The 23,136-nt window shown below is 41.4% G+C and overlaps 1 protein-coding gene across 4 annotated transcripts in view; it reads left to right on the top strand.

The window, feature by feature from the left end:
- SNX25 (sorting nexin 25) overlaps positions 1-23,136 on the top strand; it is a 165,452-nt gene that overhangs the window by 104,535 nt on the left and 37,781 nt on the right. For 2 of the 4 annotated variants that reach the window (XM_070599042.1, XM_070599043.1), the window contains exons 9-15: positions 1,930-2,202; positions 4,687-4,848; positions 7,740-7,871; positions 10,499-10,639; positions 13,483-13,596; positions 18,111-18,275; positions 20,522-20,639. In XM_070599042.1, the coding sequence (XP_070455143.1) occupies positions 1,930-2,202; positions 4,687-4,848; positions 7,740-7,871; positions 10,499-10,639; positions 13,483-13,596; positions 18,111-18,275; positions 20,522-20,639 (1,105 nt within the window). The remainder of the gene's footprint in view (positions 1-1,929; positions 2,203-4,686; positions 4,849-7,739; positions 7,872-10,498; positions 10,640-13,482; positions 13,597-18,110; positions 18,276-20,521; positions 20,640-23,136) is intronic. The other 2 variants (XM_070599045.1, XM_070599046.1) reach the window with 1 other exon arrangement.

Here is a 23,136-nt window from a genome sequence, read left to right as displayed (position 1 = left end):
ATGTACATGGATTGGAAGAATAAACATAGTTAAAATGTCCATTCTACCTAAAGCAATCTACAGATTCAACGCCATCCCAATCAGAATCCCAATGACATTCTTTACAGAATTAGAACAAAGAATCCTAAAATTCACATGGGGCAACAAAAGACCCCGAATTGCTAAAGCAATCCTGAGAAAAAAGAACAAAACGGGAGGCATCACAATCCCTGACTTCAAAACATACTACAAAGCTACAGTAATCAAAACAGCATGGTACTGGTACAAAAACAGGTGCACAGATCAATGGAACAGAATTGAAAGCCCAGAAATAAAACCACACATCTATGGACAGCTTATCTTTGACAAAGGAGCTGAGGGCATACAATGGAGAAAAGAAAGTCTCTTCAACAAATGGTGCTGGGAAAACTGGAAAGCCACATGTAAAAGAATGAAAATCAACCATTCTTTTTCACCATTGACCAAAATAAACTCAAAATGGATTAAAGACCTAAAGAGGAGACCTGAAACCATAAGGCTTCTGGAAGAAATCGTAGGCAGTACACTCTTTGACATCAGTATTAAAAGGATCTTTTTGGACACCATGCCTTCTCAGAGAAGGGAAACAATAGAAAGAATAAACAAATGGGACTTCATCAGATTAAAGAGCTTCTTCAAGGCAAATAAAAACAGGATTGAAACAAAAAAACAACCCACTAACTGGGAAAAAATATTTGCAAGAGATATATCTGACAAAGGCTTAATATCCTTAATATATAAAGAACTCTCGCAACTCAACCACAAAACATCAAACAACCCAATCAAAAAATGGGCTGGAGACATGAACAGACATTTCTCCAAAGAAGATATACTGATGGCCAATAGGCACATGAAAAGATGCTCATCATTGCTGATCATCAGGGAAATGCAAATCAAAACTACACTAAGATATCACCTTACACCCGTTAGAATGACAAAAATATCTAAAACTAATAGCAGCAAATGTTGGAGAGGTTGCGGAGAAAAAGGAACCCTCATACACTGCTGGTGGGAATGCAAACTGGTGCAGCCACTATGGAAAACAGTATGGAGATTCCTCAAAAAACTAAAAATAGAACTACCATACGATCCAGCCATCCCACTACTGGGTATTTATCCAAAGAGCCTGAAGTCAGCAATCCCAAAAGTCCTGTGCACCCCAATGTTTATTGCAGCACTGTTTACAATAGCCAAGACGTGGAAGCAACCTAAGTGCCCATCAGCAGACGAATGGATAAAGAAGATGTGGTACATATATACAATGGAATACTACTCAGCTGCAAAACAGAACAAAATCATTCCATTTGTAATAACATGGATGGACCTTGAGAGAATTATGTTAAGTGAAATAAGCCAGCGAGAGAAAGATAATCTGTGTATGACTCCACTCATATGAGGAATTTAAAACTATGGACCAAGAACAGTTTAGTGGATATCAGGGGAAAGGTGGGGTGGGGGGTGGGCACAAAGGGTGAAGTGGTGCAACTACAGCATGACTGACAAACATTAATGTACAATTGAAATTTCACAAGATTGTAACCTATCAATAACTCAATAAAAAAAAAAGTCAAATTGAATTTAGCTGATAAATTGTATCCCTCTGGAATTGAGATTTATGAGAAGGAATCCATTGCAATGGGAGAACTGTCTTCATTCTTATTTTTTTCCTTCCAGCGTTTAAAAGAAATTACATTTGTTAGCTGTTCAACATGAAGTGTTCATTTTAAGGAACCAGTTGTTTTTTCCAGGTCTAACACTTACCCCTTGGCCCTGAATGTGCACACAAGCCAAAGCCCCACATTGTAAATGTCTTCCTTCCAGCTGTGGAATGCAGAGAATTCAGAAGAAAATAAGTGTTCTCAGAGATGCTATTTCTTACCTTCCTTTTTCTTCATCTTTCTGTCTTTTCAGAATGAAATCCCACAATTAGTTGGTGAAATTTACCAGAATTTCTTTGTGGAGAGCAAAGAAATATCAGTGGAAAAATCACTTTACAAAGAAATCCAGCAGTGTCTTGTAGGAAATAAAGGCATTGAGGTATTCTGCAAGATCCAGGGAGATGTTTATGAGACCCTAAAGGATAGGTATTACCCTTCGTTTATTGTCAGTGACCTGTATGAGAAATTGATGATAAAAGAGGAAGAAAAACATGCCTCCCAGTTGGTTTCCAACAAAGATGAAATGGTGAGTCACGTTTAACTTCTGCCCCTTCAGTGGACAAGCTGTGAATACGTTAGGTGGGCGCGTATCGTATAAGCCAAATTTGATGTGCACTGACATCTTTTAATGTGCAGGACTTTAAGTAGAAGCTGAAGTTGAATTGCCTTGTTGCTTCTTGTCTTATGCACTTCTTCCTTTGTCCTTCTGACCCACGGGCTGCTACCTCCCAGCACTGAGTCAGAGACGTCCCTGCACTGTCTGCCTGAGACACACGCCGAGGTTGATTCCTGAAAAGTGAGGGCAGAAAGTCTGGGGGACGTTTGTGGCTTAGGCCGGTTAAGAGAATCAGTAGAACTGTAGTCTAGCCAAGAATAGATGAAGGATGGGGAAAAAATGAGCAGAGCAAGAGAATGTCGGGGAGATACAGGAAGTATTTGGGGATTTAAAAAAGTCAGATGAAATTAAGATGCTCTTAAAGAAACCTCGCTCAGCCTTACCTTAAGTCTGATTTTCTTTTAGTGTCTAGATCATTTTGGATAGTCCCAGGGGCCATCTCTCATTTACTATTAATGACTTATACGAGTTTTAGGGTTTGTGAAGGTACAAAGAAAAACAAAGTGTTTTATAATCACCTTACGTAGAGAGACTATAATTTATCTCAGATTCTTTCTTTCTGTCCAGTGCACTGTATCTCAAGCCCTGAGGAATCAGGTGCTCGCTCTTGCTGGTATTAGAAGCCAGCGTCTGTGAACTGTTGTTAAAGTCATTCATTTAGACTTTTTTTTCTTCAAGTTTTATTACTCGGTTCTTTACATTTTCAGTGTATAAAACGACTAAACTGATTGGTCCAAAATTCATTGCATATTATTTTTAAGATAGGTTAGTTTGTTTTAACTGTTATTTCTCTACCTCAAAAATTAGAAAGGCTAATATGCTAATGCTGCAAAAGAGGTTATCCAAATTAATAAAAAGATCAATACCCAAGAGGTAAATTGAAAGAGGACTTGACCTGACAGTTGATGTGAAAGGTAACAGTAAACAAACATGAGAGAATGTCCCACCTCCCCTAGGAGTCAGAGGGGAATGTATATTACTGACCATTTGAGAGCGACTACTCTTAGTTCCAATTTATCCTGAGAAAATAACTAAAATGTAGAAAAAAAGTTTATGCACGTTGGAGGACGTTTTAGTACATCTGAGGTCTGAAAAATGCAGAATCAGCTTGGAATGTGCCTCAGTGTATTATTAGTTCATAGAATACTGTGCAGCCATAAAAATTATAATTTTGAAGACTATACTACCCTCAAAATACTCAGCATTGTGTATTATATGAAAAAGGCAGAAAACTCATTGGAATGTATACAAGGTATAGAGTCGTAATATGTATAGTCATGGACAAGGATTAGAACATAAAAAATGGAAAACAGATTGGCTTTCTCTGATTAATACTTTATTTTTCTTTGAAAAAAATTTATTTTGCTGTTTATTACAATTAATAAAAGTTAGAAGAAAAAAGTCTGAAAGAAAAGTAAAGAGTAAACAAAGCAGAGGCCAGTTGTCAGGAGTTCTTTTCAGGGCTCTTTGTGCCGTGGCTGCTGCGGAATCTAATCCATATGCTGGTTGTTGGTAATCTGTTGGGGTTTTTTCAAGCTATATGGTTCTTTATGAATCTTAAGTCACTTTCAAATGCTAACCATTTTACTTGTAAGATAATCTACCTACTGGGGCTGGCCCCGTGGCCGAGTGGTTAAGTTCGCGCGCTCTGCTGCAGGCGGCCCAGTGTTTCGTTGGTTCGAATCCTGGGCGCGGACATGGCACTGCTCATCAAACCACGCTGAGGCAGCGTCCCACATGCCACAACTGGAAGGACCCACAACGAAGAATATACAACTATGTACTGGGGGGCTTTGGGGAGAAAAAGGAAAAAAATAAAAAAATAAAAAAAATCTTTAAAAAAAAAAAGAAGATAATCTACCTACTGATTTGTAAAATACGTCTTTAAGAGGACTGAGCAAAGTGTATACTGAAAATACTTTTACTAGTGGGAATTTGGAAATTTTATTTGAAAGGGACTTGCATGAGCTTTTCATAATAATCTTAGAAGACCTAAAGGAAGCCAGGTCTGGTGTCTTTGTCAAAGATGAGGCACAGAACATTCTGAGTTATTGGGAAGATAACTCAGCTGCCTTCCCTTGTCCTGTATAGATTCCCTTGGGTGTACCATTTGGGAAATATTATAAGGAATTTTTCCTCTTTCGTTAGGCTATTAATGTTTCTTTTTTCCTGCAATTCTGAATACCGGTTACTTTGGTTCCAGATACTTTGATTTTTCACTTTGCTGAGAAAAAGCAATCTACTTCTAGGCTTTCTACTATAGATTCTTTCCTCAGTGGAATCTAGTATTTTGAAACAGTGTATTATAATGATCTAAAACCTCTATAATAGGTAATAATTATTGAGTAGTCCATCGTTACAAAATACGGCGGTTCATGTGACTTTTTCCGCCAGGGCCCGGGAGGTGAGGCTGGTGAGGAGGCGGTAGAAGATACCAGTCAGATCAATGAACAAGCCAGTTTTGCTGTAAACAAACTACGAGAACTAAATGAGAAACTTGAATACAAAAGGCAAGCTCTAAATTCTATTCAAAATGCACCAAAACCTGACAAGAAGGTAACTCTTTCACTTTCAAGGTTGTCCTTAAAAGTTCCCATTTCTCTAATTTGAGAAATAGCCGTTTTCAGTTTCTGTTGAGAAATGTCACCGTTTCTTTAAAAAGAATTTTAACTGTGAGTAGGTTCCGTGGTTGTGTTTTTGCTTCTAGTATATATAGAATTAGAAAAGCACTTGTTTTTAACCTTCTGTGGTTCGTGATTCTTTCTGCTCATCAGCTACGAGTTACTCTGGGTTCTTTTCTTTGGTTTGCGTACATTATAACCGGGGCGCGGGACAGAGCTTTTCCGTTGTGCCAAAGTCGTTTCTGGAAGTGAGTTAACCACTCAAGGACAATCTTTAAAAATTTTGTCTTCTTTCAAATGCTGCGAGTGCAATTTAAGAGAACCTCACAGGGTCATGCAAGCAGTAAATTTTTTGCTGGAAGCCAACAGAATTGGAAAGTTTAAAAATGTAAACAACATCTCACTAATTGGCGTTTCTCAAACCCAAGAGGCAGTGTGGCTTTTTGCTTTGCGTTTATGCTTCCCTGCGGTCCAACAAGAAGGCTTCCCTAACGTCGATGTGGCTGAAGCTCTTTGCTCTGTCAAGTTGATCCCCTCTGGCACTTTCTGAATGTGTGTTCAGAAGCACAGTGAGGAGTAAATGCAGGACACTGTGCTGGTCACTGTGAAGAGTTGATGAAATAGAGTCTAACACCTGCCCTTAGGGAGCACCCATGCTGGTTGTGGAACCAAAATGTACTCACATGAAAACGAGGCAGATGGTCACAGCCCTTCTGATGATAAATGCAGGACGACGACCTAGCAGGGAGTGAAAGGAAGGAAAGGGTCTTTGTGTAGACTAAATGCTCAGGAGACGTTCGGCGTAAAGCTACTGTCTCAAACTGCAGAGTTACAGAAAAACCTGAAGGTTTTCTCATAAAGGAGATCCAAGGAGATAGTGAGCAAAGCACTTAAAAATAAATTTTTTTAATTGTAGTAAAATGTACACAACATAAAATTTACCATTTTAACCATTTTTAAGTGTACAATTCAGTGGCATTAAGTACATTCGCATTGTTGTGTAGCTATCAACACCACCCACTTCCAGAACTCATTTCATCTTGCAAGACTGAAACTCAATACCCATTAAACAATAATTTCCCATTCCGCCCGCCCCGTCCCCCACCACCCCCCAGCCCTGGCAGCCTTCATTCTACTATTTGTTTCATATGAATTTAACTACTCTAAATACCTTGTATGAGTGGAATCATACGGTATTTGTCCTTTTGTGACTGGCTTATTTCACTAGCATAACGTCTTGAAGGTTCATCCGTATGGTAGCGTGTGTCAGAATTTCATTCCTTTTTAAGGCTAATTCCGTTGCATGTGCATACAACATTTTGTTTATCCATCCATCCTGATGGGCACTTGTTTTGCTTCCACATTGTGGCTGTTGTGAATGAATAACGCTGTCATGAACATGGGTGTACGAATGTCTCTTCAAGAGCCTGCTTTCAATTCTTTAGGGTATATGCAGAGAAGTGGAATTGCTGGTCATATGCTAATTCTGTTTTTAATTTTTTAAGGAATCTCCGTACTGTGTTTCACAGCAGCTGCACCATTTTACCTCCTCTCCAGCAGTGCATGAGAGTTCCAATTTCTCTGTATCCTCAACAACATTTGTCATTTTCTGTTTTTTGATAGTAGGCAACCTAGTGGGTGTGAGTTGGTATCTCGTGTGGTTTTGATTCGCATTTCCCTAATGATTGGTGATATTGAGCATCTTTTAATGTGTTTCTTGGCCATTGATGTATCTTCTTTGGAGAGATGCCTGTTCAAGTCCTTTGCTCATTTTTGAATTAGGTCGTTTGTTGTTGAGTTTTAGAAGTTCTTAACTGTTTTGGATATTAATCTCCTGTAAGATATGTGATTTGCAAATATTTTCTCCCATTCTGTGGGGTGCCTTTTTAATGTGATAGTGTTCTTTGCACAATAGTTTTTAATTTTTATGAAGTCCAATTTGCCTATGTTTTCAACTTGCCTATGTCTTTGGTGTCATAGCCAAGAAATTACTGCCAGTCCCATGTCATTCAGCTTCCCCTCTATGTTTTCTTCAAAGAATTTTATAGTTTTTGCTCCTACATTTAGGTATTTGATCCATTTTGAGTTACTTGTTGTATCTGGTATTAAGGGTCTATCTTCATTGTTTTGCATGTGGGTATCCAGTTTTCTCAGCACCATTTGTTGAAAAGACTGTCCTTTTCCAAATATTGATGGTCTTGGCACTCTTGTCAAAAATCATTTGACCATATATGCAACAGTTTATTTCCTGGTTCTCTATTCTATTCCATTGATCTCTATGTCTGTCTTTATGCCATGGTATACTGTTTTCATTAATGTAGTTCTGCAGTAAGTTTTGAAATGAGGAAGTGTGAGTCCTCCAGATTTGTTCTTTTTCAAGACGGTTTTGGCTGTTCAGTTTCCCTTGAAATTCCATGTGAATTTTAGGATGGATTTTTTTCTATTTATGCAAAAAAGTCATTGGGAGTTTGATAGGGATTGTGTTGAATCTATAGATTGCCTTGGGTAGCATTAACATCTTAGCAATATTTAGTCTTCCAATCCATGAAGATGGGATGTCTTTCCATGTATGTCTTCTTTAATTTCTTCAATGTTTTGTAGTTTTCATTGTAGAAGTCTTTCACCTCCTTGCTTAAGTTAATTCTTAAGTATTTTTTATGCTATTATAAATGGAATCGTTTTCTTAATTTCCTTTTTGGGTTGTCCATTGTTAATGTATAGACACATACCTGATTTTTGTGTGTTAATTTTGTTTCTTGCTACTTTGCTGCCTTGCGTGGCATTTTAAATAGTTTCATAACTCCCAGGATGTTTTCCCTGAGGCAGATTGTTTCCAAGTTGAAGGAGGAAATAATTCTAATAGAGAAAGAACGCACAGACCTGCAACTGCACATGGCAAGAACGGATTGGTGGTGTGAGAACCTCGGCATGTGGAAAGCTTCCATCACTAGTGGAGAGGTAGGTTTGACTGCTTTTCTTCTCAATTTTAACAGTTCGACTTTATAAGGCAAGATTTTGTCCTGGAGAATTAAGGTCAAGGATAGAAAACTTACATTTGTTTTTCAGACTGCATCTCTCTTACCTGCCTCCCCCATATTTTCACTCTGGTTCACCCATGACTGGGAGCTTTCTAGGTTGCCTGGTATAGATGTTATCTCACTCCACTTCAGACAGAAAGCTGTCCTTGTTCCCTGGAATTGTAAGCAACTTTCAGATCGGAACAATTAAATGTCCTTGAATTACCAATTTATTTTTCCATTGAGGGTTGAAATAAGATGGAAAGCACTACTTGAAATTTGGAGATGAAAATTAAAAATGTAAGTGGTGTTTCTGATCGTTCCATCCTGCCAACTTCATTTGCTCAAGAGTTGGTAGCTCCGAGATCTTTAATAATGAATATTTTTTCCTTTGAATTAGAAAATATTTTGCTGTTCTCTGAGGAATATGGAGTAATAGTGTTCAGAATATTCTGCATCCCTTTTCTTTTGTCTGTAAAAATAATTTCATTGAAAGGAAGGATGCTTATAGGCTTTTGCTTGGTTAGCGTGAATGACGCCTTCCTTCCCGCCTGCTCTGCTATCAGCCATGTGGAAACCTCGAGATAAAAGACGGGTCCACCATATGGTACACTAATAACAAGATCCTGAGCGAGGTAGGGTTCGTGTTTTGCCGTATCGTTGTTTCAAAAGGCTTGTCAGATACTCCTTAGATTTGCAAGGGCCTGTCTTTGTTCATCCCTGCCTTTCCAATCAACCCAGTAGCTTGACGCTTAACTCAGGGGAGGGTTTAAAATTCACAGTCATAAATTCACTTCTAGATTAGATAGTGAGACAAAGTACGTTCTCCATGAGAGAACGTTCTCATGAGAACTCCATGCGTGTCTCCTGAAAGCACACACATCACACGAGAGCTGAAGCAAGCACCCTCATGTGTCTTTGGCACTTGTTGTCATTCCCCCTAAGGTAAGCTGCAGGGCAATGTGCCTACTCTGAGGGGAGGCGGAGGGCAGGGGTCAGGGAGGGTTGCACTCAGCCTTGGCGTACCACACAGAAGCTCTTGATAGTGGTGGATGGAGTTATCTTTAGGTTGGAAGTCTAGGAAGCGGGTAGGCTCAGGTGTATGTAACGTCAGAAGGTCGTAGAGGAGGGAAAGAACACACATTCTGTCGCCTCTTTGGTTTTGCCTGGAGCTGCTCTGACATTTCAGTTTATTAAAATTATCTTCCAAAGGCAAACACTGAGGGAGAGCAGGAGGAAAAACCCTCACAAGGCACCTTGCCTGGTAATCAGTTGTTACTCAGAGCTTGCCTCTGGCACCTTGGTCACTGAAAAGGTGATGGAAATGGACACAGAGGGCTCACCTGACTGCCACAGTTCACGAAGCAGTCACACGGGAATGTGTGGAAGGTGTGTTTCCATCGTGCCACACCCTCCTGAGTTCTGATACTGGTGACCCCTTTACTACATGTGTGATCCTCAGACAGTCCAGTGACCCTGTCTCGGCCTCCACTTCACCCAACCTTACAGATGGATAATAGTCCTGCCTCACAGGGCTCACTGTGTGCCCAGTAAGTCTTGTGTCTCTTTCCTCTGCCTTTCTTATTGACTCTTTCTCTCTAATTGGATTTATGATACTACTTCAAGCCTTAAATTCAATGCATTTTCTTTTTGTTTCTTCTCTTATGTATGTTAAGAATAATACCGGCCTATTCTGAATTGTGATGGTGTGTGTGTATGTGTTGATGAATTATCTAAGTTGAGAGGGAGAGGAAATTGTTTCCTGATGTAAAATTTCATGAAAATAGAAATCGTGGTTTGTTGAATCTTGAAATTAAACTGAGGAGGCCCTCATCCTTTTCTGAGAGGTTTTGGTGTATCTCACACCTGTTTACTTGCTGTTAATTGGTTTTTTGAGGAAACAACAGTTAGCACGTTAAGTTTGCTATGTTAGTTTTCTTTTGCTGTATAACGAATTACCACAAGTTTCATGGCTTAAAACAATACTCATTTATTAGCTCACAATTCTGTAGATGAAAAGTCCAGTGCTTATGACTGGGTTGTCTGCTCACCGTATCACAAGGCTGAAATCAAGATGTTCGCCAGATGGAGTTCTTGTCTAGAGACTGGGGAAAAATCCACTTCCAGGTGCATTCAGCTTATTGGCAGAATTCACTTCCTTTTGGTTGTGGAACTGAGGTCTCTGTTCTCTTGCTGACGGCTGGGGGTTGTTCTTAGAAGTACCCTCAGATCCTTTCCAGATCTTCTTCATCTTTAAGCTACCACAACACATCAAGTCCTCCTTGTGCTTCCAGACTTTCTGACTTGCTCTTCTGCTGCTAGCCAGAGAAATCTCTCTGCTCTAAAGCGCTCGTGTGGTGAGGTTAGGCCCATCCAGATCATCTCCCTAGGTTAAGGTCAACTGTACCGTATAACACAAGCTAATTGTCGAAATAGCAACCATGATATTCACAGTCCCGGGGATTATGCAGGGTGTGAACACCAGGGAGAGGGAGATCTTGGGGACATTAAAAATCTTGCCTGCCACATCTCACCATGGTTGTTGTTTTTGTTTTTTTTCCCCCCAAGGTTACAGAAGAGAATGGTGAGCAAATGCCTTGTTACTTTGTCCTGGTGAGCTTACAAGAAGTTGGAGGAGTGGAGACCAAGAACTGGACAGTCCCCAGAAGGCTCAGTGAGTTTCAGAATTTACACCGGAAACTTAGTGAGGTATGAACGCTCGTGAACACAAGATTCGGAATTACCGAGCAAGAAGAGATTTAAGAGCTCATCTCAATTTTTACGCATAAGAAAACTGTTTAATTTTTCTCCTTTGCTGTTGATACTGGCAGAGTGGCATTTTCAGCCTGACATTTAGAAATCTGCTCATAGATCCTACTGTCTAGTCTAGTCTAAATCCTCAGGACAGATAATGGTCTGATCTCTGCTGTGGATTGCCACAGAAGCCCAGAGCTAGAGGAAAGCTAGGGATCGTGTAGGGCCAGTGGTTTCGAAGCTGCCGGTTGTGACCCATTAGTGCGTAGTGAAATCAGTTATGGGTTGCAGCAGTAGAAAGAGAATAGAATGTATTGGATTTTATCACGAAAATTAAAGGACTCAACACAGTGTCATGGTTGAAAGCACAGAGTCTGGAGCCAGACTGTTCAGGTTTAGATCCTGGCTTGAGTTCTCATGAGCTGTCTGACCTGGGACTTGTCACTCTGTCTTTCTGTGCCTTTTTTTTCTCATCAATGAAATGCAGATATTGATAGCACCCACCACACCTATCTCACGGAGTTGTGTGAATTAAGAGAATAAGTGCATACAGAGCATTTAGTAGAATGTGTGGCACGTAATAAACATTATTGTGTTGTTGTTATTATTAGAAGTAGTAACGAACATTGTTTCATAAACCTTTCAGTTTTATAGGTGAGGGTATGTTATGTATATAGATACAGATATGTGCATATGTGTGTGGGTTGCAGTGTAATGTATTTCCTACTGTGAGTTTAGTTAAAAATGTTAGAAAGCCACTAATCTAGGTTAATTCTTGTATTTGCTAGGTGAGGGAAACTGATCCCAGAGAATTTAATTGACTTATTATAGGATGTATACATAGTTGCCAAACCAGGATTAGAATCCAGGTCATCTCACTTTCAATTCAGTATTCTTCCACTTTCCTCGGGAATTGCATCTTCCTAACTCTCCTCCTGTGGGAGGTAATTGCCTTTTCCCCCAGCAATCAAAAAAATTCTTCAATCATTTCTGTTTTCACTTAGGTCCATGTTTCTCTTGCTCAGAGTGAACGGATACTGGTAAACCCTATGGTCACCTCTCAGACCCCTCTTTTGCAAATGAAATATATCTGTTTCCTTTCACCTTTTCTGATAGGGTGATTTTTTTTTAACCCTTTTAATCACTAACTTCTGAACTCTATTACTTCTTCAACTGCTTTTAAAACCAATGGTGGCCAAAGCTTAAGGTCGTACTACAACGTTTCTCAAATGGACTGTGTTCACCCTAGCAGTGTGGAAAGCAAATATTTATCTTAATTTAAGAATAAATTTTCCCCAAAATTATTGAGTAAAATTAACAACGCAGGAAAATGCATCAGTTGCTCTGTGATAAACCATTGTGAAGCCAAAGGTTAGTATCAATCCAGTTGCTGATAAAAACAGAAGGAAGAGGAATTTAGGGGGGATTTTGAAATAAAATCTATGTTGAAAATAAAATGTACTTCGAAAACCAAAAACCATGACACTCAAGTGTTGGAAGAAACAAACCTAATAAACTTCCATGTCCTTTCGTCTCATTGTCACCTTTCCTCATCTGTGGCCTAATGGATGGGTTCTTCTCTTACCCTTGCTGTTTCCTATCGTGTGAATTTTCATTTTCTGAAAGAACCCTTCCTGTTAACAGCTGTGACAGGAATCACCTTTTCAGGTCCCTGGTGATTTTAATTTTCCCTTCCAGCTCTCACTGGCTGTTGCAGTTCTCTAAAATTTCACCCTGCATTTGAACCGTAATTAAAAATCCTTCTTGGGCGGATGTCATTGTACTCGTGCTTTAGTGGCTGTCTAGGAAAGGCCAGTTTTTCCGTTTCCACCACCCGAAGCATTTACATGAACTTGTCACAAGTGACTTGTGACATACTGTCCCTCGCTATGGCCAGGCTGGCGGGGCCTACTGTGACCGTGATGATGGCAACAGGAGTAAAAGCTGTGGCAGGCAGACTCTGTGCTCACTTACTCGTCAATGCCAGTTGATTTCATTAAGCATTTTCAGATGGCCCCAGTGCCTTCCTGACGGCCAGGGTTTGGCAGTGAGGGCAGAGTGTGGAGCTTTTGGAACCCACTGCCCTCTTAGTGTCTGAGGGGCAGACCGGCAGAGTCCTGTGGGAATTGGCATTAAGAACACAGACTTTATGGTCGGGTGGATCTGGGTTTTAATCCTGATCCTCGATCGTCTCATATGTAACATAGGAATGATGATAATTCCGAATGCTTAGGGCTGTTACGCATGCCAAGCTTCTAGCAGTGTCTGGCAGAATGTAGGACTTAATCTACAACGGGAAGTCTGCTATTATTTATTAGTATATTTTATTATTATTAATATATTTACATTTTGCAGTTTGACATTGAAAGGCAGTATTAAAGGTACAACCCAAATGATTCTCTTTCCATTGTCTTCTTTTGTCAACTTTGATAACTTTTTACAGAGATGTTGTAAACAAAACACCTTTTAATAGAAAACCTTCTTCCTGTGAGCCAGGTGTCTATACCTAACATGTTGTGCTACACGCATGTTGTGCAAATCCATCTTCCCAGCGTGGCTTCAGGATTTCCCGGCTTCCAGGCATTCATGGGTGTAGGGATGAGCTTGAGCTTTTTTTGTCCCATTCCTCCAGATTCCTCGAGCCTCATTAGAACACATAGGTTTCCAAGGTCTGAAATCTCAGAGGAATGAGTACAAGAAGAAGATAACTTGGTTTGTTCTGGTTAAAATTCTCAAATCTTTTTTTAAGATTAAAATGTAATTTCAAGATACTAACATTTAATTTTCTTCCCCTCCAGTGTTTCCCTTCTTTAAAAAAAGTCCAGTTGCCTTCTCTGAGCAAGCTGCCTTTCAAATCTATAGATCAAAAGTTTATGGAAAAGTCAAAGAACCAATTAAACAAGTTTTTACAGGTGAGTGAGTGACAAGTTTTGGATATGAGAGGAGTCGTTAGCTATTTTGGGTTAAATAGTCATCATTCTAAGAGCTTGCTTGTTTGCTTCCTATTCTCACAGGCCAGGCCAAATCCTCAAAATATCTTTGATCTTTTTTTTCGTTTTGGGTAATTGAAGTATACCATACATACTGAAAATGCAGATGATACGTGTACGGCTTTCTCCATTTTCACAAACCAAACACGCCCTTGTAACTGGCACCCAGCCCAAGACACAGAACATTGCCAGCCCCTCCAGCTTCCTTCCGTCACTGCTCCTCCCCGAGAGGGAACCGCGGTGCTGGCTTCTCACAGCACAGATAGCGACATTGTCCTTGAGCTTCATATAAATGGAATCATACAGCGTGCACTCCTTTGCATCTGACTTCTTTCACTCAGCATCATATTCATGAGATTCTCCCTCGTGAGTGCAGTTTTCATTGTAGATCATCCGTTTTCATTGTTTAGGTTTTTTCTTGCATGAGTACATAGATTCCAGTCCTTCCATTGTTGAACATTTGGGTAGTTTCCAGTTTGAGGCAATTAGGAAGAGAGCCTCTATAAACTTCTTGTGCTTGCCTTTTGGTGACTCTGTGTTGGGTAATACCTAGGGATTTGGGTTTTCCAGTTTTTCACAGTGGTGGTAGCACTTTTTACACTCTCACCAGCAGTGTGTAAGGGTTCTAATTGTTCTACATCCTCACCAGCGCTCAGCCATTCTCATGGGCGTGTCCTGGTAGCTTATTGTGGTTTTAATTTGCATCTCCCTGACGACTAATGAAGTTGAGCACCAGTCATACTGTGAACTGGCCAATTGGATAGTTTATTTTATGACGTTAAAGTCGTCGTCTTTGTCTACTTCTCAGTCCCGTTGTCTGTCTTTCCCGTGTTGCTCTGTAGGAGTCTATGTGTGTTCTGGATTTGAGCCTTGTTAGACCATGTGTTGCAAATATCTTCTCCCTTTCTGTGCATTGCCTTCTCACTCTCTCAATGATTTCTCTTAATGAACAGAAGTTCTCAATTTTAATTTAGTCCAATTTATCAATTTATGCCTTTTGTGCTTGTTAAGAAATCTTTTCCTGCTCCGGGGTCCTAAAGATATTCTCTAAATTTCCTCTAGACCCTTTGTTTTCCTTCAGTCTGTTTTTAGAGAATAAGGCTGTCCCCAGTGTGTTTTTTTTTTTTTTCTTTTGAGGAAGATTAGCCCTGAGCTAACATTTGCTGCCAATCCTCCTCTTTTTTGCTGAGGAGGACTGGCCCTGAGCTACCATCCATGCCCAACTTCCTCTACTTTATATGTGGGGCGCCCGCCACAGCATGGCCTGACAAGCAGTGTGTAGGTCCACACCCGGGATCCAAACCGGCGAACACTGGGCCACCAAAGTGGAACGTGCGAACTTAACCGCTGTGTCACCGGGCCAGCTGCCCCAGTTTTTCCTTAGCTGGGCTCTCTATATTCAGAGTATAGTTAAGCTACTCAAACCGTGGATCCCAAGGTCCTTATAATTCTCAGAGACGTGGAACTTTGCCTTCTAAGACACTTTTTGCCTCTGCAGTAGTAACTAGAAGTCCTGAGATTTTAAATAATGGATGTTGCCAAATTCTTAGTAAAAGCTATGTTAAAACATAATCATTGAATCAGAAGGATGGATCATAGTTAAAATAGATACATTTAAGCCAGAGTTGCCTTGAAAGTGTTAATCTCTTTCTCTCATATATTCATCTTTCTCTTTCTCCCTCTCTCTCTTTATATGTATATGTGTGTATATAAGCATATGTATGCATGTGTAAACATATATGTATGTAAACAAATATACATATATATATCTGGAAATAAAATAACTGCACCTTAGACAAATTTTCTGAGTTTAATTATGGCAGGGCAGGGGTAGAGAATCATTAATGTTCAGATGCTCTTATTGGAGAGTATTTAAACCTGAAATACTACCATTTTGTTGCTGATTCAGAATGTCTAGGAAATATTAAACCCACTCAAGGATGGTACCTGATTAAATTGTTCAGATGAGTTAAAGATCCTTTTTGTGAAATGAATGTGTATTATTCAGAATCCAGGATTGGTAAGCCCCGGGACGTATAGCTTTGGAACCTCCCAGCTGACTCTGCGGTTTCCCTCCAGCCTCTGTGGTTGGGGAGGGTCTCAGTTTGCTTGGTCTTCCCAGCCCTGCAGCCGCCTTTCCTGACATGCTGCAGAGACTGCCCTTGTTCCTGCACTTTCCGGGATGCGGAGAGGGGTCCTCTGTGCCCTTAGTGGACTGTTGGTGAGGCACACGGTTTAGTGAGTGCTGCCATTGCACCAAGAGAAGCGTGCACTCTGGCGCACTGCCGATGGGTGGTGTGGGCCTGGCTGAGGGCAGGAATAAGCTGCAGCTAAGCCAGATGACACAGTGGCCATTTATCTTTTAATCAAGAGGATCTTAAGTCAGAAAATACTGGTTTAAAAAGCTTTTCATTTCCTCAAAGACTTTATTTGAAAATGCTAACTAACTGTTCAGTATTTTTAGGTGGGTTACACAGCAGACTATATTATCCCCCCAACCACAAACAGGAAAAGCAAGATGCAGAAAGTTTCGTCTGAAAGGCAGATATTGTTAGGTCCACAGAACCTCCCAGAAAAAGGAATTCCACTGAGTGTATGTTTACTTGGATGTTCATATATGACATGTGGTTCCCTCTGGAAACATACTAATAATACAGATATTCAATAATCTGGCTAATCATTCTTGGCCATGCCATCGTTTATATCTTACTTCATTCCTGCATGCCATCTTCTTGGATCCTCACATACACATACCACCTACTCCAGCGATTTCCCCACTTCTGGCTCTCTCCCACTTCTGGGTGTGCACGTGGTGTGCACTCTGCTCGGGATGCTTTGCACCTTCCTCCATCATCCACTGAACACTCATCTTAGGTCTTCATAGAACAGAATAACGCGCTTGAAGAGTTTGCAGGGAAGGAGTTGGGAATGGGATTCCATTCTCAGAGTTTAAAGACTATAAAATCCCACTGATGCCTTGCCCTACAGACATAATCTTTGAGAACATTTCTGACTTTTCACACATAATTTAATTTGGTTATTTTCCTTCATCATGGAATATAACCTAGGCCAAAGACTTAACACCCTTAATCATTTCCTTATTTATATTGATTGTATTAAGGTTAGTTATCATTTCCTACTATTTTATAGAATAATGTTGGAACGTAGATTAGCTAAAGGAAATCAAGTTGGGGGAGACTGTCTCACTCGTCCTAATCTACCCTCACACACAACTGAACATTACTACTCTCAACAAGGAATAAAGGCCTGTTTATTGGGCTCAGGGGCCAGGGAAGGCAGAGTGACCCCACCTGCCCATCCGCCTTAATCTCCTTCCCCCCATGTAAGGTAGAACCTGTCCATCTTCAGGCCAATCTTCTGCAGGATACGTGAAGCTACAGCCGCTGGAAAGCTGGTGGAGCTGCTTGGCTGCCCCGGCCCCAGTGTGGCAGCATTGGGCGTGCTCAGAGGTGCTTATCCTAGGGAAGGCCATAGGGTTTATCAGATGTCAACCTTTGTCTGAACAGATATAATGTGAACAGCATGGCCCAGCTCCTCTGGGACTAGAACTTAGCCTCTTCCACCACCCCAGTTTCTGTCATCAGACGCACAGTCTGCTCCCCAGTGTTCCATCTCCCCCAAGGGGGTTACACCTTATTTCCCACTGTTTTATTTATTCCTACTCCTGTGTCTTTTAATAGTAGACATTTAAACCTTCTTGTGGTCACCTTGTTAATTTTACTGTCTTACTGTAGCCCTTGCTTATACATAAACAGACTTGATTTGTATCCTCTTTTCCTCTCTCCTAAGGCCAGATAAGTACATAAAGAACTTGAGGAAATTTCCAGGGGAAGGGCCAGTAGAAACAGGTAATTACACAAACAAGCACGGCTTGGAAGATGGCCGCACAATGAAATAAAACTATTGCCTGGCAGGCAGGGCCACCATGTGACAACTCAAAGTTCTTTTTTCAGCTGTTGCATGAAGTCTGAACATAGCCATAAGGGGTGGATTAGGCGTATCCTTGTGTAATGTGCAAGTACGTAAGTTGTTCAGACACAAATGAGGGAAAGTTAAGTTGACTTTCAAAGGCAGAGGTCCCAGGATCTGTAAGCTGTGTGCAAAGGGAGAGTTTTGTGTTGCACTGAGCAGTGCAAACTGGAGTGAGTTCTCTTGTCTGCACAGTATCTCCCACAAGCAGAATGGTTAGGACACTCCTGTTATCCTAGAGAGGATCGCTTGCCACTCGGATCATTGAGAACTGATCTAATGTGTTTTCTTTCATGGGGAAAGGGAAGTGGTTTTAGGTTCAGAATTATGATGTAAGTAAATCCCCCAATGCAGTCAATTCTGCCTTGTCTGTCTCCACTTGTGGTAGCTTCTCGCAACACGGATATATTCCTGTATAGGAGTGGTTAATCCTCTTCCTTCCACAGAATCTGCTTTCGGATGAAAGACTCTGTCAGAGTGAAGCACTTTATGCCTTTTTGAGCCCTTCTCCTGACTACCTCAAGGTTATTGATGTGCAGGGGAAAAAACCCACTTTTTCATTGTCCTCATTTTTGGAGAGACTTCCTCGTGACTTCTTCTCCCATCAAGAGGTGAGCTGTCTAAAAGTTGTACCATGTTGGTAGCATGTTTAAATGAATGTCTTTTTGAAGGCTGTTTGAATAACAGTTATTTGTTGAAAGCTTGCTGCTAATCGGGAGAAAACAAATTCATCCATGTTCAGTTATGATCACTGTTGTATTTGGGGACACCTGCTTGTGCTCCCCTACAAGCCACTCGGAAGAATTAAGATACAGAAATGAAAAGATTGGGGCTGGCCCAGTGGTGTAGTGGTTAAGTTCGCATACTCCGCTTTGGTGGCCTGGGGTTGACTGGTTCAGATCCTGGGTGCACGCCTAGCCCTGCTCATCAAGCCATGCTGTGGCAGCATCCCACATAGAAGAACTAGAAGGACTTATAACTAGGATGTACAACTATGCACTGGGGCTTTGTGGAGAAAACAGAAAAAGAGGAAGATTGGCAATAGATGTTAGCTCAGGGCCAATCTTCCTCAAAAAAAATGGAGGAGGGGAAGCTATTTAACCAGTGATAAAACACAGACATCAATTTAAAAAAAAGGAAATGAAAAGATTAATGACAAAAGGTGGGTAAGGGAAACGTGGATGGGAAGTTCTATAGGACTTCTTCCACTAAAAGTGGATAGCCAGTCCTTGGGGATGAGACTGTCATTATGGAGGAGTTGGAGCTAAGACTGAAGGTTTGGGAGAGGAAGGTGTGTTTGCAGAACAGTCAGCAGGTCACTGGACTCGAGGGGACGGGTTCTATATTGGGTTAATGGAAGATGAGGCAAAGAGGAGGAGGAGGGGGGCAAGGTCATGCTGGGCTGAGGAGTATAGACTTTATTCTCAGGGAATGGAAAGCCATGGAATATTTTGAAGCAAGATGAATTTAACGGAGATAATGTATGGGTAAAGGAAAGAATAGAGACTGCAGACGTTTGGGATCTTATATTCTGGACCTCAGGCTTCCCCTCAGACTAAGCTCCTAACTTATATTTAGGCCACCAAAGCCCCTTGTTTGACTCTCCAGCAAATTGCACAAGGTCACTTCCAGAATTTGGCATCTCCTTAGTTCATTGCCAAACGCCACTGCCTCTTCACCGGGATTGCTTTAATGAGTTTGGACAGAGGACCTGATGCTGGAAAGGAGCCTGCTGTTTTACTGCCTTCTGAGCTAGGAGGAGAAGTCAGTGTGTACTATAGAGCATACCCACACCAGGGTTCAGATCTGTGCGTAAACACGCTTCCCTCCCAAACATCTCTCCCTCTTCTTTCCTTCATGGCTGTGCATGTAACGTCTGGCTCTGCTTGGCCAGCTTACCTCCATTACCTCCCGTTTATTCCTGAACCCCTTGGAATTTGTGTTATGGCCAGTCCCTCCATGAATTATTCTCTGAAGGTGGTGCCAGTGGCCAAATCTGGTGGCTTCCTCTCCGTCTTCACCTTCTGCAGCCTCTTTGCAGCATTTCATGTTGCTGGACTTCTTGTAAAGCTGTGAAGTTAAAGGGAACTCCTCTTGTCTCTGTGACTTCTCAGTCCTTTCCTCTGCTCATCCTGTCCCCCCAGAGTCCTGTCATTAGTCCTCTGCTTGGTCCCACAACTTCGGCCTCTCTAGCTGTCTACCTCGCTGCAGACATTAGAATGAACTCTCCCAGCTGCCCTTCCACTGCCGGTGTTTGTCCCTCTGACGGCACTTCGTCTGCTTATAGAAACAGCTGTGTGCATATGTGTCAGTCTCCCCAGAGAGCTATGGGCCACTGAAAGTCTGGATCCATGTCACATGCACCTGCACTAGCCTGGTGCCTGGCGTATAATGGGTTTTGAACTGAAACTTGCCGATAATGCAGATCAGAAAATGAGGCACGCTGAAGTACAGAATAAAAGCTTGCATCAGAGCTTTAAAAATAACTAAATTACTTTAAAATATACATGTTTAAAAAAGAACAGTGAATTCAGAATCATCCAACTTTAAAAACTCAAAATGGTGAGAAAACTATTTTGTTCTCTGCTAACTCACTCCTGATTCATACAGCGGCAGAGGTTTTCAAAATGATTTTAAACCTTGAATAAGGCTTTAGGATCAAGCTTTTCCCTGAGGTTAGATACATTTGGCCCTCTTTCTTGAAAATACATTAATTTCTGCATGTAGGAAAGTGGAAGGGTTATGTAAGGTTGAAATATGAGTACATGGTTTGGAATTTACACTCGAAAAAGGACAATAACTTTACCAACTTTCTTGCATAAATGATCTGCTTCCTATGACTTTTCTGTGCCTCCAGGAGGAGACAGAGGAGGACAGTGACCTCTCAGATTATGGTGATGATATGGATGGAAGGAAGGACGCCTTGGCTGAGCCATGTTTCATGTTGATCGGGGAGATTTTCGAACTTCGCGGAAGTAAGCAAGCCTCTTTGTTATTACTTAGTGGTATTTGCTGGGTAAGTGGTGCACACACACACATTTAATATCCCTTTATTCCTGAATCAAACGTGAATTTCCATTCATTCATTCAGGAAATACGTTTAAGAGCCCACCAGATACCATGGTAGGAGCCGAGGTTACAACCTTAAGACAAAATCATCTGTGTGCTTATGGAACTTAGAGACCCGAGTCACCCTGCACCGTTTTCCTCTGAATGCAGGAAGATAGAGTGCTTTGAATTTCTTTTTATGTGACTTAGCATAGCCGCATTGCTTTACCACCAAAAGGTATACAAAAAATAATTTTGCAGAGCAGAGGAAGAGCCCTGTTGCTGAAGGTGAGGTTGTGGTGCTGTTAAGATAGGATTATGGCCGGGGATGCAGGAGTGCCTTACCCTAACTTTTCAACTACCTTTCTTCCCATAGAGGAGTGTTGTCAGTGGAGGGGTGGGGGGATTTTGCCCCCAGGGGACATTTGGCCATGTCTGGAAACATTTTTGGTTGTCACAGCTTGGGGGATGGTGCTACTGGCATCTTGTGGGTGAAGGCCAGGGATGCTGCCAGACACCCAGCAGTGCACAGGACAGCCCCTCACAGCAAAGAGTTATCTTGCCCAGAATGACAGTAGTGCTGAGGTTGAGAAGTCCTACCCTAGTAGTTCTTTTTTTTTTTTTTTTTTTTTAAAGATTTTATTTTTTCCTTTTTCTCCCCAAAGCCCCCCGGTACATAGTTGTGTATTCTTCGTTGTGGGTTCCTCTAGTTGTGGCATGTGGGACGCTGCCTCAGCATGGTCTGAAGAGCAGTGCCATGTCCGCGCCCAGGATTCGAACCGACGAAACACTGGGCTGCCTGCAGTGGAGTGCGCGAACTTAACCACTCGGCCACGGGGCCAGCCCCCTACCCTAGTAGTTCTTGAGAGAGATGTACTTAGAACAAACAAGAGCAAAAAGAAGATCAAAATACTGTATCTGTTAAGACCCGCACAAGTCTTCCCCAAAGCGGTACTTTGGCGTGAGGTCAAATTGTACTGCTTGGCTCAGTCTTGAGTCCCATATAGCACTCACACCTTCCATAGGCCCCCAACACTCTACATCGTGAGACCAGTATACCAGAGCCTCAGTACTAGATAGAGGTGCGGCAGGTACCTAAAGGCACATCTAACCCCCTAGCAGAGGAAGCAAATGAGAGGAGCAAGGGTTTGCAAGGCACTGCCAGCAACTGGTAGAATGTTGCCCTGTGAGCGTCCTGGGTTCCACTCAGATTAGCATCTCTTCCCTTGGGATGAAGAAGGTAGGCTGGGAGTTGGTTTTATAGGAAATGGGGCTGTGCATCCCTTCTTATTTATATATCCATTAACATGTCACCTGCAGAATTATTAACAGATGAAAAAACTTCAAGTACTATTATAAACTTGAGCATGTCTTATAAGGTCTTTTAATCCTCAGTATCACCTACAATGTCTGATCCATAGTAGATGATCAATAAAATGCCTGGATGGATGCACTGATGAATGAATAGACAGGAAAATTTTAAATGCTAAAATTAATTATCTTTGGTCATTGAACTTTTTCTTCCCCTAAGCTAAAATAATATATAATATCAATCAGCACACATTTGGGGAGCATATGTTTTAGATAAAACCCTGTAGGGGAAACAAAAATATATCAGATGCAGATTCCTCCTTCACTGAATTTACAACATAAGAGTTTCAAAGATGTAATTCACATCAAGCAGTACACACAATTAAATTCTAAACTACAGGCAGAGATTTATATATAAGGATGTTCATTTTAGCATAATTTCAATAATGAAAAGTTGGAACTAACCTAAACTTCAGATGGGGGATAAATTATGTAAAAAATACCCATATGATGGAATATCATCCAAATATTAAAGATCCTTTCAGATGAAACAGCTATAGCTGTTCCATATTTTAGACAGTTGAAGATATATGCTGATGTTTAACGTGGTTCAATGGAGGCAGAAAAACTAGTCCTCAGGATGCATACTAATGTTTAACTTGGTTCTGTGGGCAGGAAATTAGTACTCCACCCAAAGTCCAACTCTTCCTCATTGAAGTCTGGCCCATTAAATCGTGAAGCCTGCCAATTTCGCATAAAGTTGGTAAAAATAAGGAAGCACCGTCTCAGCCTTTTGTCAGTGTGTTCTTTGCGATACAAAGAGCTTGAGACGTGCGGATGCGTCAGAGCCAGTCCGGGCAGGAGTAGGGCTCCAAATCCCGTCTTGCAGCGTGCACATCCTCCCTCATATGCCTGCTCAGAAGCATGTTTGGTTGTGCTAGTGACATTTCAGAGGGGAAGAAATAGAGCGTCGTTTATAATGAGATGTGATGTATTTGCCATCAGCAAAATCCTAGCGTTGCTGCAGCTGCCTCTGCGGCTTTGAGCGAATGAGTCTCTGGAGTAATGGGGCTTTTTCTTATGGGGGTGGGGACGGGGAAGGGTAGGAAAAAG

Source organism: Equus przewalskii, chromosome 28 (genome assembly GCF_037783145.1).
Source record: "Equus przewalskii isolate Varuska chromosome 28, EquPr2, whole genome shotgun sequence".
In the NCBI taxonomy this organism is placed as follows: Eukaryota; Metazoa; Chordata; class Mammalia; order Perissodactyla; family Equidae; genus Equus; species Equus przewalskii.
This window is presented reverse-complemented; position numbering and strand designations above follow the sequence as displayed.